This window comes from Zeus faber (assembly GCF_960531495.2).
Source record: "Zeus faber genome assembly, chromosome: 5".
NCBI lineage: Eukaryota > Metazoa > Chordata > Actinopteri > Zeiformes > Zeidae > Zeus > Zeus faber.
In genome coordinates this window covers 33,586,920-33,602,258 of record NC_137192.1, presented here as the reverse complement: position 1 = coordinate 33,602,258, position 15,339 = coordinate 33,586,920, and the positions used below count along the sequence as shown (strand labels likewise).

General features: G+C 43.7%; 1 protein-coding gene across 2 annotated transcripts in view; it reads left to right on the top strand.

Annotated features, from left to right (window-relative positions):
* Window positions 1-14,638, top strand: part of rad18 (RAD18 E3 ubiquitin protein ligase) — a 41,793-nt gene extending 27,155 nt beyond the window's left edge. The window contains exons 12-13 of one of the 2 annotated variants that reach the window (XM_080001532.1): window positions 8,727-8,771; window positions 14,420-14,638. In XM_080001532.1, the coding sequence (XP_079857658.1) occupies window positions 8,727-8,771; window positions 14,420-14,519 (145 nt within the window). In that variant the 3' untranslated portion in view covers window positions 14,520-14,638. The remainder of the gene's footprint in view (window positions 1-8,726; window positions 8,772-14,419) is intronic. The other variant, XM_080001533.1, reaches the window with a different exon arrangement.
* Window positions 14,639-15,339: the final 701 nt, after the last annotated feature.

Genomic DNA, 15,339 nt, shown 5'->3' with positions numbered 1-15,339 from the left:
ACCGGCCGTGGTGGTTTGCTCGAGACAAATCTGGACTGCTCTTCCTGGTTTCCTTCTTTTCCTGGACGTTCCCAGAAAGCATTTGAAGCTTTGCAGCCGTGCCGTTTAAGTCCTACCGGGACATTGGGTTTGTCTTCATTCCAGAAGGACCGTCTGCGTCACTTGCTCATTTTGATCGCTGCCAAGCTCCACAGCTGAGATGCAGGAAACCCCTTTGCTTTGATATCAAAGTGATATTGATAGCCTCTGGTTCCTATATGATATCAGCAGTGCAGAGCAGGAAGCAGGCATTCCCTCCCTCTCTGCACTGATGAGCCGGTGTGCTGCCGTACGTGTTGGAAAGGCTCAGCTGCGGCCTTGTCCATTTTCGCCACTTTATAAAATCTCTGGCTGTGCTGCAAACATTCTAACTGCTGAACCATGAGACCAACAACACCTTTTCAAATCAGTGTTTCAGACCTGCCAACCTGCAGGCATTCTTTGCACCAACCGCGCAACTCTTGGTCAAAATACGCAGGTACGAAATGCCAGCTGAAACTACGCAAAAATAGAAATCATCAGGCCAGGTCAACATCTGTTTTTTATTTATATATATATATATATATATATATATACAGTGGGGCAAAAAAGTATTTAGTCAGCCACCAATTGTGCAAGTTCTCCCACTTAAAAAGATGAGAGAGGCCTGTTATTTTCATCATAGGTTCACCTCAACTATGAGAGACAAAATGAAAAAAAAAATCCAGAAAATCACGTCTGATTTTTAAATAATTTATTTGCAAATTATGGTGGAAAATAAGTATTGGGTCAATAACAAAAGTTCATCTCAATACTTTGTTACATACTCTTTGTTTGCAATGACAAGTCTTCACAAGGTTTTCACACACTGTTGCTGGTATTTTGGCCCATTCCTCCATGCAGATCTCCTCTAGAGCAGTGATGTTTTGGGGCTGTCGCTGGGCAACACAGACTTTCAACTCCCTCCAAAGATTTTCTATGGGGTTGAGATCTGGAGACTGGCTAGGCCACTCCAGGACCATGAAATGCTTCTTACGAAGCCACTCCTTCGTTGCCCGGGCGTTGTGTTTGGGACGATTGTCATGCTGAAAGACCCAGCCACGTTTCATCTTCAATGCCCTTGCTGATGGAAGGAGGTTTTCACTCAAAATCTCACGATACATGGCCCCATTCATTCTTTCCTTTACACGGATCAGTTGTCCTGGTCCCTTTGCAGAAAATCAGCCCCAAAGCATGATGTTTCCACCCCCATGCTTCACAGTAGGTATGGTGTTCTTTGGATGTAACTCAGCTTTCTTTCTCCTCCAAACACGACAAGTTGAGTTTTTACCAAAAAGTTCTATTTTGGTTTCATCTGACCATATGACAATCCTCCCAATCCTCTTCTGGATCATCCAAATGCTCTCTAGCAAACTTCAGACGGGCCTGGACATGTACTGGCTTAAGCAGGGGGACACGTCTGGCACTGCAGGATTTGAGTCCCTGGCGGCGTAGTGTGTTACTGATGGTAGACTTTGTTACTTTGGTCCCAGCTCTCTGCAGGTCATTCAGTAGGTCCCCCCGTGTGGTTCTGGGATGTTTGCTCAACGTTCTTGTGATCATTTTGAGGTGACAAGGTGAGATCTTGTGTGGAGCCCCAGATCGAGGGAGATTATCAGTGGTCTTGTATGTCTTCCATTTTCTAATAATTGCTCCCACAGTTGATTTCTTCACAACAAGCTGCTGACCTATTGCAGATTCAGTCTTCCCAGCCTGGTGCAGGTCTACAATTTTGTTTCTGGTGTCCTTTGACAGCTCTTTGGTCTTGGCCATAGTGGAGTTTGGAGTGTGACTGTTTGAGGTTGTGGACAGGTGTCTTTTATACTGATAACCAGTTCAAACAGGTGCCATTAATACAGGTAACGAGTGGAGGACAGAGGAGCCTCTTAAAGAAAAAGTTACAGGTCTGTGAAAGCCAGAAATCTTGCTTGTTTGTAGGTGACCAAATACTTATTTTACAGAGGAATTTACCAATTAATTCATTAAAAATCGTACAATGTGATTTCCTGGATTCTTTCCCCCTATTCTGTCTCTCATAGTTGAAGTGTACCTATGATGAAAATTACAGGCCTCTCTCATCTTTTTAAGTGGGAGAACTTGCACAATTGGTGGCTAACTAAATATTGTATATGTATGTGTGTATATATATATATATATATATATATATATATATATATATATATATATATATATATATATACATACATACATACATACATACATACATACGTACGTACGTACGTACGTACGTACGTACGTGTGTGTGTGTGTGTGTGGTAATTTAATTATGGAAAAACAATAAATCAATCAATACAAAACAATACCGTACATTTATTCTGTATTTAAACTACATCCCTGGGATTGGACCAGATGCTACGACCTGTGGTTCTGGAACCCTTCCCCTCCCTCCTCTCACTCAACGTCCACTGACAGGCAGCACTGAGCGCTGCGCTGCTTTATGATCCACCCACGCTGCGTCGTGACGGCAAATGGGAAGTGGGGGGAGCAATTAGCAATCCTTTCACTCTGGTAACAAATGCCGGATGTGAGCGGGTGTTACCGGGTTTTTGGTGCAGTGGGAAAGGGGTATAGTGCACTTAAAAGTGAAAGAGGCTTTAATTTTAAGTTTGAGCTGAACATTTCCATGTTACAGTAGTTATATGTTGTGTCCTACTAAAACTCACTGAGGGTTACAGGTTGAATTATACTGAATTGTACTATTCCTGGTGACAATCCCATATTCTATTTTATTGGAATTCAGGGACAGTTTCATGTTCTATTATTGTTCCATAGTGAATATTAAACAATAATAAACACACGTGTCAAAATCAGCAATCTCATTGTGGTAACTGTAGATGACAGTGTAGTGTGTATGTGCAGCTGTCCTGTCACGTGAGCGTGATCAGGTCACGTGACGTGTTCGTCATTGACGTACGGCGGATATACACAATGAGACCAAATCACAAGAAAATTTGATTTCTCCAGTCACCCATTTAAACTCGAAATGATCGGACGACAATGTCAAATATATTTAATAGTCACTGTTTTATTATGAACATACAAATGAATCAACTGAACAAAAATGGAATCCGCAGGTCAGATTCGGCCAAGAAAATAGCGATCGGTGCATCTCTAGTTGGGAAACATGTTCAGTAACTTTACGAGATGATGCATTTTAAGGGGTATATCCTAATGATGTGAATTTCTATACTGTATATAGTTGTATACTGTATATAGTTGTTTACTGTATGTAATTGCATACTGTGTATACTGTATATAGTTGTATAGTGTATATACTGTAGTTGTATAGTGTATATAGTTGTATACTGTACTGTATGTAGTTGTGTAGTGTATATAGTTGTATACTATATATAGTTGTATGCTGTATATATTAATCCGTAGTATCTCACATATGTGCTTGTCCTCGTTAGGAGACGCTACGCTGTGAATAACTGATGGAGTCATTTAGCTGCAGGAACTCAAACACCACGCAGACTCCCTGTTACACTGTGGCAGTATTTCAAATATTTTCCCGCGGTTGGCAGGTCTGGTGTTATCTTTTTGCAGCGTAACTTTCAGTTGATGACTATAATGATGAATATGGCAGCAGGCAGCAATACCCAGGGCCCATTTAGTCGTGTTAGGTAGATATTACAGTTTCTGTGACTTATTACAATTTCACGGGTTCTCATCTTCCGACGCGTTCCTAGTACATGAACGCATCATTGATTCCCACAGTCAGGCTGGACTCCACTCTACGTGGTCACGACTTACTGTGGATTCATGTTTTTTCGTTTCCAAGTTTTTCGATGGGTAATGATTCCATGAAACCGGAAAAAAGGTGATGTTTTTACGTGACTATTTACAATTTTCAGGTGACTATTTTTCTTATTCCATGAACTCATGCACGTCACCAATTTTGTGTGTTACGACTTCCGCGTATTAGGCAAAGTAAACACACACACACACACACATACACACACGTCTATTTTGTCATCTCTAACCACTACAGAGCGATGGAGTCTACACCGTGCTCGGTGCACGATGCAAATGAACATTCAGAACCACAACCTGCACAATTATACCAAATTGGATGATGACGTCAAAAAGCATCTTATTCTGAAACTCATCTCGTTCCATTACCCGATCGAAGGTTTTCAGCGACGGCATGTCGGTGAAGCACAAAGGTTCAGCGAATTTGGGTCAAATCTCTTTCCATTTTGTGTGGCTTACCCGGAAACATGTGGTCGGTCCTGAACTTGTTCTTTTGTTCGTTTTTAACTGCTGTGCTATAGTTTTTCACAGCATTTTAATGTAGGATTAATTGGCCACTGTTGATTTGTGATGTGTAAGTGAATAGTACTTGCGGGCTCCTCCATGCAGGAGAAGAACAGTTCCTAACGACTGAAGGAGAACGCTTCCTAAATCCCTCTAATGACACTTCAAAGATGTTGCTCTTAATCCATGAGGCTGTTTGGCCTGAAATAGCCTCCATGCTAAATACTAATGCTGATCTGTTAAATGATAAGTGGATCTTGTTCATATTAGATTAGGTCTTGTTCCAGGCATCTCTGTTCCTCTGTTCTGTGGCCAAACCTGACCCTTGATTTTTGCCTTTTTTATTTTTCCCCCCCACAAACCACAGTCAGAGCTGGCACTATCTTTTCGCGTGACGTGCACCGCAAAACGCAGAAGGAACTGATGATATCTGTCTGTTGAAGGAAAATGGACCTGATTTGAGATATCACATTTCCCAATTTAGCTCCATTCTCATTCAGTCCTGTGCTTAGCGTACGTTCATTTCATAATGGCTCCTTCATTTTACTTTTGTTACAGTTTGTCACAAGTACAGGGATTGGATTGGATTAGGGATTGACCAAGACCACGTTCTCCTTTTACAGATAACCAGCCTGATTCTAAATGATGTATTAAGTATTGGTTTTGTTGTAATTGATACCAGGTACAGCTCCATTGCTTTTATAGACAATATGGAATTATACTATAAGATTGGTGTCATTGCAATCATTGATCATCGGTTTATTTTGATCAGTAACGAGAAAACGAGAAAAAATTAGGAAATCTTTATCAAATAAAATGCCTCAGATTAAATGTTATGATTAAAACAAAATCAAGTAATTAACCAGTGTCTCATTAAATGATTGTCAATTATGTTCACATTGATGAGTGTCAGGCCCCGAACGCCGCGTGAATCTGACGCACGGCAAGCTGTTGTCAGTTAATAGAGAAGCTTGAGAAAGAGCAGCCGTGCAGCAGTCGCTCAGCAGGCAGTCGACTAGAGAGGAGCAAGCGCAGAAATGACTGCTAATGTTATACTTAGCAGCTCACTCCAGCAGGCGTCTCCTCTAACTGCAGCATGAGCACCTTCAGAAGGAGCTACTTGCGGTGGACATTGGCCTTTGGGTATGTTTTAAACTATTGTTTTGTTTTTTGTTTTTTATTTCGTCATCAATTTGAGGGTTGGACAGGTATGTCGTTTAAAACGTCGCCGTTCCATCTTTTTTTAAAAACAAAATAAAATGTGGATGTACTCTGGAGGTCCAGTGCAGTCACCCTTACTCCATCATTTGAGTCTCTCTCATGCAGGCTAAGATACTAGTTCGTAGGGTTTCCCCGCGCTCCTTTCTTTTCCTTAAAGACACATGAGATAATATGCTGATGCGATGGCGCTGAGGCTGCCGCTGTCTGGGTCAGTCGGCCGCTCCATCTGCATGTTTGGATAGTCAATGGGCAGCGTGCGCATCGGCGTGCGGGGGAAATCCCGCCTCGACCTCCTGCACAGTTAAAAACTCAAGTTTAACTGTGCGTTTACGTCAAGAAGCATGTGGTGGGGAAAACTGCGCGGGAGAGGTGGTGCTTTTTGGGGGGGGGGTGGGGGTTCTCCCCAAACTAGATTTAACCAAGCTACACGGAGAGAACTCTCTCCCACTGTGCAGACGATGGTTAATGTTTCTAATTATAGTTAAAATGTTCTTTTCGTGTTGTAATTTAATATGATACCGTGCTTCGCAGCAATGCTTTAGTGAGTCATAACCATTACAGAGTCAACGGGTCAGGTTCTGTCGGGTCTTTAAATCCTCCCCCATACCTTAGACTGCCATGTCTTTGCCCCGTCCCCTTATGTGACATAAATTCACAAGCTTTTTCTACCCCGTGCTGTTTTACGGCATCATCTTTCTTCCGCCATCAGTGGTTCTGTACCACGTTGAAGAATGTGACTGATTTATCAGGCTGGAATGGATGAAAAAGCAGCGACGGTACGGTTCATCTCCTCTGGATGGAGCTCAGCTTCATGTCCTGATGAATATGGCTCATATGGCCTCAGCTTGGCATCCCTGCAGGGGGCGGGTGGAGGCGGGTTCTCTATATTTTTCACTTCTATCTCAGACTGTGGTTTTAGTGGCACAATGCCATTGGGGGAAGATTAGACTCGGAACGTGTTCGTCTTCTGACGCCGTGAGATTACATTTCAGCTTTCCATGTGTATGTGCACTTTGGAGAGTTTGGATTACAAGCGAAATGAGTTATTATTTAATTTTGTAACATTAAAAATTTAATTGAGACAATTAACTAGCTTGATCCCCTGACACTCTGCTGGATCCAGTAGTTCTGCAAAACTTCCCGGAGTTTTACCTTGTGTTCTGTGTGATGTCACCGTACTAGGGAGTCTTCGCTCTCGGCATTATGCAGTTTGGCCGTGGACCGTTGCCGGGCATTTGCCACCGGGCCGCAAGAAGGCGGGCGGGGGTACCCTGTTTAGCCTGTACCTTATTTTAATTTATTTAATTTCTTTGCAAAGCCCGATTAGAGCGATCTCAAATAAGAAAAACGGTGTGTTTTTATTGTAGATATATTTATCTATTATCTATTGATCTATATTTATTTTCCCCCGCGGCGCTGTGCCGCCCTCTGTTTAACGTTTGCGGGCGGGGGTGCCCCTCGCCGGGTCGGTGTATTTATCTATCTATTATTTATTTTCCCTCCCCGCCCTCTGTACGCCGCTTAGCGGTGGCGGGCGGCCGCGGTGCGCCTCGCTCTGCTCGCTGGTCCCGAAGTTGGGGGCGGAATTTTGAGTTTGTTCTGGAAACACGGGTACTTTATATATTTTTTTTGCGTGACTGTTGTAGATGTATTTCATGTATTTATTTTACTCCATGCGTAACGGGGAGACACCGTGATAATAAAAGGTTTAGGAACCCCTGGCTGAATGGACACTATTCGTCAAGATGCAGCATCCAGCCTGACAATTTTAATGGCCTCCATCACCTATAGCTGCTTTTTTTTTATTGTCCTTGTGTGGACGACCGCAGAGATTGATGGAACTGTAACAGAGTTTTCCAGCCAAGCCTTCACAGCCTGCTCCGCTTGGTATGCCTTGCTGCAAGTCATCTGTGTTGCCCTTTACCCATCTGCCCGGTCCTCAAAGGTTGGTCCAGTTTTCATCTGGCCTTTTTCTGTGCAGCCACGCCACACTACACCCTACTTAATTCTGTGTGTGTGTGTGTGTGTGTGTGTGTGGGTGTGGGTGGGTGTTTGAATGTGTGTGTGTGTGTGTGCGCGCAGGTACCTTACATTCTGTTTTACAAATAAAACGCAGTAAAAGTCATAAACTCACGAGCTCTATATTTCATCATAAACATTTTGTCTGATATGATTTATCCATATGTATTTTTGTCAATATGGTTCAAGTTTTTGTTGCATCCAGGTCAACATTTGTGATGTCCTCAAACCCTTAACTTAGGTTCAGGGTTCAGGTTCATACTTACCTGTAGAGAGAAATCCATGAAATTCCTGGAGATTAATTTCAGTACATAATCACTTAAAGTGCTTTCTTCTAATAACAGTTTGAGAATCATCCTGTTCACAACCAATTATATTTCTACATAATTCTCTGCCGTGCACCAGATATAAAGTGTTTACCTTGGAGAATAATTATTTTTTCCAAAAATCAGTCTTAGATTTCATTACATTTGGTCTTAAAATGTATTAAATGTGACTCGGATATCTGTAGTCTGTAACAGAGTGTTTCATTCTCAGCCCTAATCCAAAGTCTTGCTCTTCAAACACTTGAGGGTTTTTCTTCTGGATTGTCTTCCATCTGGTCCCTGCACACCAGTCGTACCGTGCAGCTCATTCCGGTCCAAATCTTTACCTTTGCATTAGACTTCTTTCTTTCTAGCGCATTCCCATTAGTTGTATATGAATGCCTTTGTGTGATACATCATAAATATGCACGCTTTCCTTTTATCTGAGTTGAATATTCAAACATGACGAAATCTCTTGACGAAAACTTTCTGAAATGTTTCTACAAAAAGCCAAACTGAAATAGAAATGGTGAGGCGTGAGCTGAAAACGGCAGGTAGGATGACTAATGGCACCATGTCTAAAGGGTGGGTGTCAAGGAGCGACGGAGGAGCCTTGCACTCTATGTATAAATGCTCCCTCTCTGTTTGGGGTTGCGACTCAGGCTTCCGGCCAGGCTGCACTACCATTAGGAGCCACAGTGTGTGTTCAAGTGTTTTCCCGACTCTAGCAACCGAGTTAGTCCAACGTTATTTACGCTGGAGTTTGTTTTACCTGGTAAACCCCCCCCCCTTTTTTTTTTTTTAAACCATTTCTCATATTTTCTTCCTTTTATTCTCTCGTTATAGCTCGACTTCTGATGTCTTTGACACAGAGCCTGCTCAAGACGTTACGTAAGTAGTTTCCCTTTTGTAAGAAAAAATTAAAAGCACTCACGATGCCCCCTGTTTAAAAAAAATAAAATACAAAATTAAAATTAAATCTCTCATCTTTATATTTCTGCTGTGCAGCGCCATATCATGCAAGGGTCATAAAGCTGCATTCAACTCTGGTGTTTGCTTATATAGTGGAATTTCCCATTGCTGGTAATTTTATACTGTGACGATGTGTTGATTGGATCTCATTGTGCTGGTGTTAGAACAGCTGCTGCCCTGTTTGCATTGGCATATAGATAAAAGCCATTCGTGTCAGACATAGCAGCTGCAGCACATACAACTTTAACATAGATAATGCTTTATTTCCACACCTTGAGTCCTATAAACCACAGCGCAACACAGAGGAGACATCAGGACAGGAGATTTATTTGAGAATGAGTCTCAGATCTGTATTACCTGGCACATCTGCTGTGGATATTTCTTTTTTTTCAATGTCTTTTCTACAGACCCCTCCCTTATTACCTTGAAAAAACCTAGCCAGCTCTCATTATGCTTGTCGTAAGCCGTTATTGTTTTGAGGTGATGCACAGTCAGTTATCATGTTTTTTTTTCCCTGGCTCTATATAAGGCTTGGGTGGTAACTTTGCATGACAATGGACTGCGGTCGGTCCGGCTATGCTGCCACCGTCAACGCCATGTGTCGTGTCCGTGCATTTATATTTGAAATGTAAGTTCAGGTCTTCAAGAGACCACTGCAATGTATTAAAATGTGTGGGGGGGGGGGAATTGTATGCGTGACAAACATTACAATTTTAAATTAAATATATCCTCTGACATTAAGGTGGTTAACATTTAACACAATATTAAAGCAGGACTATGTGACTTTTGGGATTTGGCGGATTTGGATACAGTTTCTGGTGCAATTGCACTTTTACACCAGTGCCGTAAAACTCGGTCCGGTGTCCGAAAATAATTGATTTTACCGGACAAATGACTTTGTTTGACAGTGTTAATGCCGTCGCCAGCAGGACCCGAAGGTCATTTTAAGAGGTTTTTCTCCACAACATTCAAATTACCAAAACAACATTAAATTGTGAGCTATCATCAGGAAAACGCTCCGGGGGTAATGTAAAATGTGTGTACTGACCAGTAAACGGGCTGAACCTCAATTTGCCACCTTGTGACTTTATGACAGGTAAAAATATAACCATAAAAATCCTATTGAGTTGGTCTAACTAAGATCAGTGAGCGTTACGACACTTAGTTAGTCATTTTGATTGCTGATACATTCTGAACTTCATTTGGCTATCTATCTGCTGGCTGCTGTGATTATGAGCTGTGAAGCACTGCTCCACAGCTCAGAGAATCCTCGGCATCGGACCCAGTTGGCGGTGCCGCTGCTTTTGTATACGGCTTTTTTATATATAAAAGGCAGTTCTGGTTGGGAATTTTTCTTTCATAAACAAGAGCAATTTCAGTCTTACAGCTCTTTCCATTTACCTGGTAAAGCAGAGCAGGCTTGGAAAAACGTTCAAAAGCTTTACTCGGGCAGAAGCAGGGGAAAGAAAACATGAAATCCAGGGAAATACATCTGCCTCTGGTTTTGGGAGATATTTCATCTCCAGTATTGTTCTTGTTCTTGTGGCTAACCAAGGCTCCACTCGTCATCGCTGCCCAAATGACCTTTTGGCGAAGACCGAAACCTGTCATTTTTCCTTCCTTTTGTCATCTGTCCGCACGTGAGGGTTGGGCGACGTGTTTCGGCCCCGGCAACCGTCAAGTGTCCGTGTATTCACCGTGGGAGTGAGGGGGGGGGGTTTGGCGGGGCTAGCGGATGGGCGCCCCCGATGCACCTTTCCATGCGCCCCCGTCTCCCTCTCCCTCTGCAACCCTGTGTGGGGTTATTTGGGTTTCAAACCGGACACAACCGGCAAGCCAAAGGACGTAAAATTAGTAATTTGCAGTCTTTGCAAACGTGGCCACGGGACGGAGCACCGGGCCCCACCGGGCCCCACCGGGCCCCACCGGCCGCGGTGCGGAGGTTCGGTCAAAGCGATCGCTGAGTGAGGCGTTTTAAAAAGCATAGCGCAAAAAAAAAAGAAAAGGATCAAATCGTGTAATTACCCCGTAGAAGGTCCCCGCCCCCCGCCCCCCACCCCCCCGGTAACAGGTGCGCGTGTCTGAGTGCGCTCTGCCCCCCCGCGTCGTTCCCCCCCATATCTGAACCGAACCAAAGAAAAACAGAGAGAGGCAGGCTCACAATGACCTGGAAACAGGGTTTTTACGGCGTTTTATTTATCCTTCACACGGGGAGAAAAGCGCCGGTCACGGAATACCACTTCCTGCCCGCTCACGCTTTTAACTGCACCTCTGCACTTCGTTAAATGGGCAAAATAAAAGGACAAAAATCAGCAAAAAAAAAAAAAACAACCGGCAATGGACTGGGCCAATCGCAGATTGCCGATATCTTCGTCCAGCCGCCCCAGCCTACCGCACATCACATTTCTCAATCTAGTAATTCAGACCGTGACTGTGGCTGGGGAGTGTGAAAAGGAGACTTTCCCACCGGTGAAGGACAAAGGCTTTATCTCTGCTCCGCAGCCTTTGCTCAACTCAGGGAAAGACGACAGAGAATAAATGTCCGGTTATTTGAAGAGTACTGAACTGTGTGCATGTGGACAGACTCCTTGCATACCAGTCATCCACAGACATCTCAAGCTTCTAATACACACACACACACACACACACACACACACACACACACACATACACACACACACACGTTTCCAACCCAAAATCCCAGAGCTGGAATTTTGTTTTCGCTGTCCATCCTGTCAAACGACAGGCGTAGCACTTTGTCAGTGATTTGGGAATGACATGTTGAACTTGCTGTAGAAAGCTCTACATGTGAAGTCTTAAGCGGTTCCATATGCAAAGCACGGGGGGTTTCGGGGCCCCTTTAGGTTCCTCAGCGGGTTGTGTCATCTCAGCATTTCCCTTCTGGGAGAGTGTCCTCTCCCATCAAGGCAAACGTAAACATCATGTTAATATCCTCATGTGTCGTGTGAGTATGGATTCCATATTTCAACAACAGACTAATGCGGGATAGGGATGAGACGACGTGATCCTGGCCTGATTTTCCAGTGAGCGACCGGTTTTTGGAGATCGCCGAGCAAAGCCCCGGATCGGAGGAAATTCGTAGCGCGCGAGATATGGAGGAGGTTTAATATCCGGTCGTGTCGGGATCAAGTCGGGAGCGACGCAACGGGCTACAGCCAATGAGAGCAGACACAGGGTGACAGGGGGGAGGAGTTGAGGAGGAGAGATGGGAGCGCAGCGGAGCAGCAGCCAGAAACACAACATACCTTTTTTACTCTAATATAAATATATATCTTATTTAAATTCTGCTTTTATTCGTTTTTTTTGGGTTGTTTTTTTTTTTTGAACAGTGATCAAGAATTTATTAAAGATTTAATAATCCCCGCACAATAATGTCCACAATAAGTGGTACCTTGTCATTTCCGGTGTCAATTCACGCGTGTTTCCGTGACTAAACGTAGTGTGGAGACCCACTCTCACCGATCAGCCTCGTAGTGTGAAACCACAATGACATCAAGGTTCCCGATCACAAGACAGAAAGTTGGTTAGTGTGAACAGAACAGCGATCTGACGACTTTTAAAGTCGTAGTCTGCCCGTGGCATAAGCTGCCAAATATCAGTGTGCCTGCTCTCATTGCCCGCTCACACTGCTGAGCTTAAGACATTTCTGGCATTTATTTTCCCATATTTCTTATATGGAGCAAGTTTACCTTTGACATGGATGATGATTATTTGCTTGATTGTAGGCGAGGAAATGTTTCTGGACAGAGTAATACTATTAATACGATTATTTAATGATGGCAATCAAAAATACATTCCCTTAAGCAATATTCAGATATACATTCTAATATTTTATTATATTTACTTGACATTTGGGAACAACAGGGAAATGAGTTCCCCTAATTTTAATTGTTATAATAATGTCTAAAAAGCCACGTCTAATCTCTTACTAATCTAGTTTCATACAACAGATTTTTATTAACTTGTGACTTTGAGTCTGCTTTAATAGAATGCCCTCAGCGTGTCCGAGCACCCGGCCTGCATCCATCTCCTCCGGGTCTTGAATGGACCACGATTCTGTCAAGTTACAATTGAAATAGCCGTTAGTCCAGCTGTCCATTTGACCTTTTTTGGAGAAATTCTCCTGCGTGGTCGGTGAGGTTTATCTGCCCGCTACAGGAAAAACAAAACTGAGTATTAAAGATATTTATTCTGCAGAATAAAGAGAAAGGATTCAGAGCTGCTCCAAAGCAGCGTTCTGATCGGTCTGCCCCTGCCACTGGCAAAGAGGGTTTTGTACCGGTGACAGGTTGTGTAACGTTGATTAGCTTGTCATTTACAGGACGATGGCAACTCAGTCATCAATAATCAAATCAAATCAATCCGGAGCTCCTACCATGGTTTAACGGTCAAACTCCGGTCGCAGGTGCGGTCTGACTCTGCCATGAAACAAACACACAAGGCTCTGTCAAGCTGCCCCTCCGTCTCCACACAAGGTTGAGCGAGGACGCAACGGTATCTGGGTTTTCAGTACGACACTGGACGTTGTTTAGAGACCAGTCTCTTCATATCAACTCTGAGAGACTCCAGCAGCAGCCAGATTTAAAAGAGATTTAGAAACCCCAAGGCGATGTGTTTTTAAAAGTTACGTAACACACAAAAGACTATTGTCCTATATAGAACATGTAAATCATTGTTCACAAGATTGATCATGTGCATTCTTCCCTCACACCTTCCAGCCTTGCTCTCAGGGTGTTTTTGTTTATTTTCCCCTTTAGGGTAGAAACTGCATGAGACGCTGCTCTTCTAGGAAAAGGCTGGATTGAGCATGGCAGCGCAGGCTTCGCTCCTCAAAGTCCTTTTCAATCTGTACAGCTTGTGGTCTTTGGATGAGCTGCTCGTGAGCAGTGAGGCAGACTGTCGCATCGGGAACTTAAATGGTATCGCGCTTTCGCTTGCATTTGTCTTTTTTTTTTTTTTTTCCATCCGTCAGGACCGCTGCAGTCTGCTGGATTTTCCACCCCCCACGGTCTTACAGATCAAAACCATTGCACACTGGGTCGGAAAACAAAAATGCATTGGCAAGTTGTGAGCACGTCATATGTGTGCTTAACATACTGAAGCAATGCAATTTTTCCATACTTTCCTTTTCTTGGGGGGCCTGTGATAATGAGGAGTTCACAAAGCAGACTCGAGTGGTCAGGACTGCATTGTCATCAATGAGCAGAGGCATTGAGTGATAATTCAGGTCGGTGCCGTACTGGGCTCCAGCTCGATGCCATTTCCTTTCAGAGCAGGATTTTGTCATTAGATTTCTCAATGTAGCGTGTGTAATGAGAAGGTAATGTGGAAAGGCTCCCCTCCATGGTATGTCCGTTCCATGGAAAGGATTTTGCTGTCCCGGGTGGTCTGGTTTTTTTTTTTATCCATGTTGTATTTGTGGATTCCTCAGCACAGTCTGGCCTCATGCTGTTGTTGTCATTACACTGGATAATGTTACTAGACTGCATAAGCCTCAGTGCATCAATGACCGTTAATGCCTCCGTCTCAAAAACTTTTCCCTTCAGAGACGTGACCAAGACCTCAGTCCAAATTGGGGTTTCTACCTCTGAGGAAGGAAGCCTCTGCCCCCGTCTACGCCGGGCAAAGCGGCGCCGAAAAACCTAAGGACAACTCGAGGACACAGGAGGAGAGAGACATCAGGCCTCCAACATGTCAATAGCGATCAACCTTGGCCTGCCTTTGAGACATGATAGGAAATAATTCATAAGCACATTCCTCTGACAATTCACATGTTCTGCTGTTTACTTTGTTATAGGACCAATAAATGTTTCATATTTTTACCCAAATGAGGTGTGTGTGTGTGTGTGTGTGTGTGTCCAATTTGTGCATTTGGAGCACGTCATCGCAATCTTGTGCATGCTTTAGTGTTCATTTTTGATTTTACAGTCCACTGGTTTAATTAATTGGGTTTTTTTATTTGGCGAAATCAACAGTCCAATAAGTTATAAAAGTTCAAACGATGTTAGCCGGGCTTAAATAAAACAAATGGCGACACCTTGCTTCTTGCTGTTTTGAGCACTGATTTGCTGCTGTAAAACACATGGCCAATGTCCCCGTCCTTTGTGGCTGAGTGGCTGGATGTCAGATTAGGTGGTCTCTACGCTAATGTAGCATCGTCCGTCCTCCGATGTTTGCTTCATGTCTGGGTTGTTGTTTGACCATCTCAGATTGGCCGAGTCGGGACACGAGGTAAAAATAACTTCCAAATTGATTTTTGTGCTTTCTGAAAGAATGGAAGAAGTGGGGCCAGCCTAATTCAATGAACTCAAGGTTCGAGGGAAAAATCAAAGCCGAGACAGGAGGTGAACATTTGGGGTGTTCTCTGCGTGTGCGCACACGCAGGCGGAGGGGCCCCACCTTAATTAAAAACAGCTCAGAATCGGTCGTCTCGGCGCCGCGGGGACGCGCCGGCAGAGCGCCCACC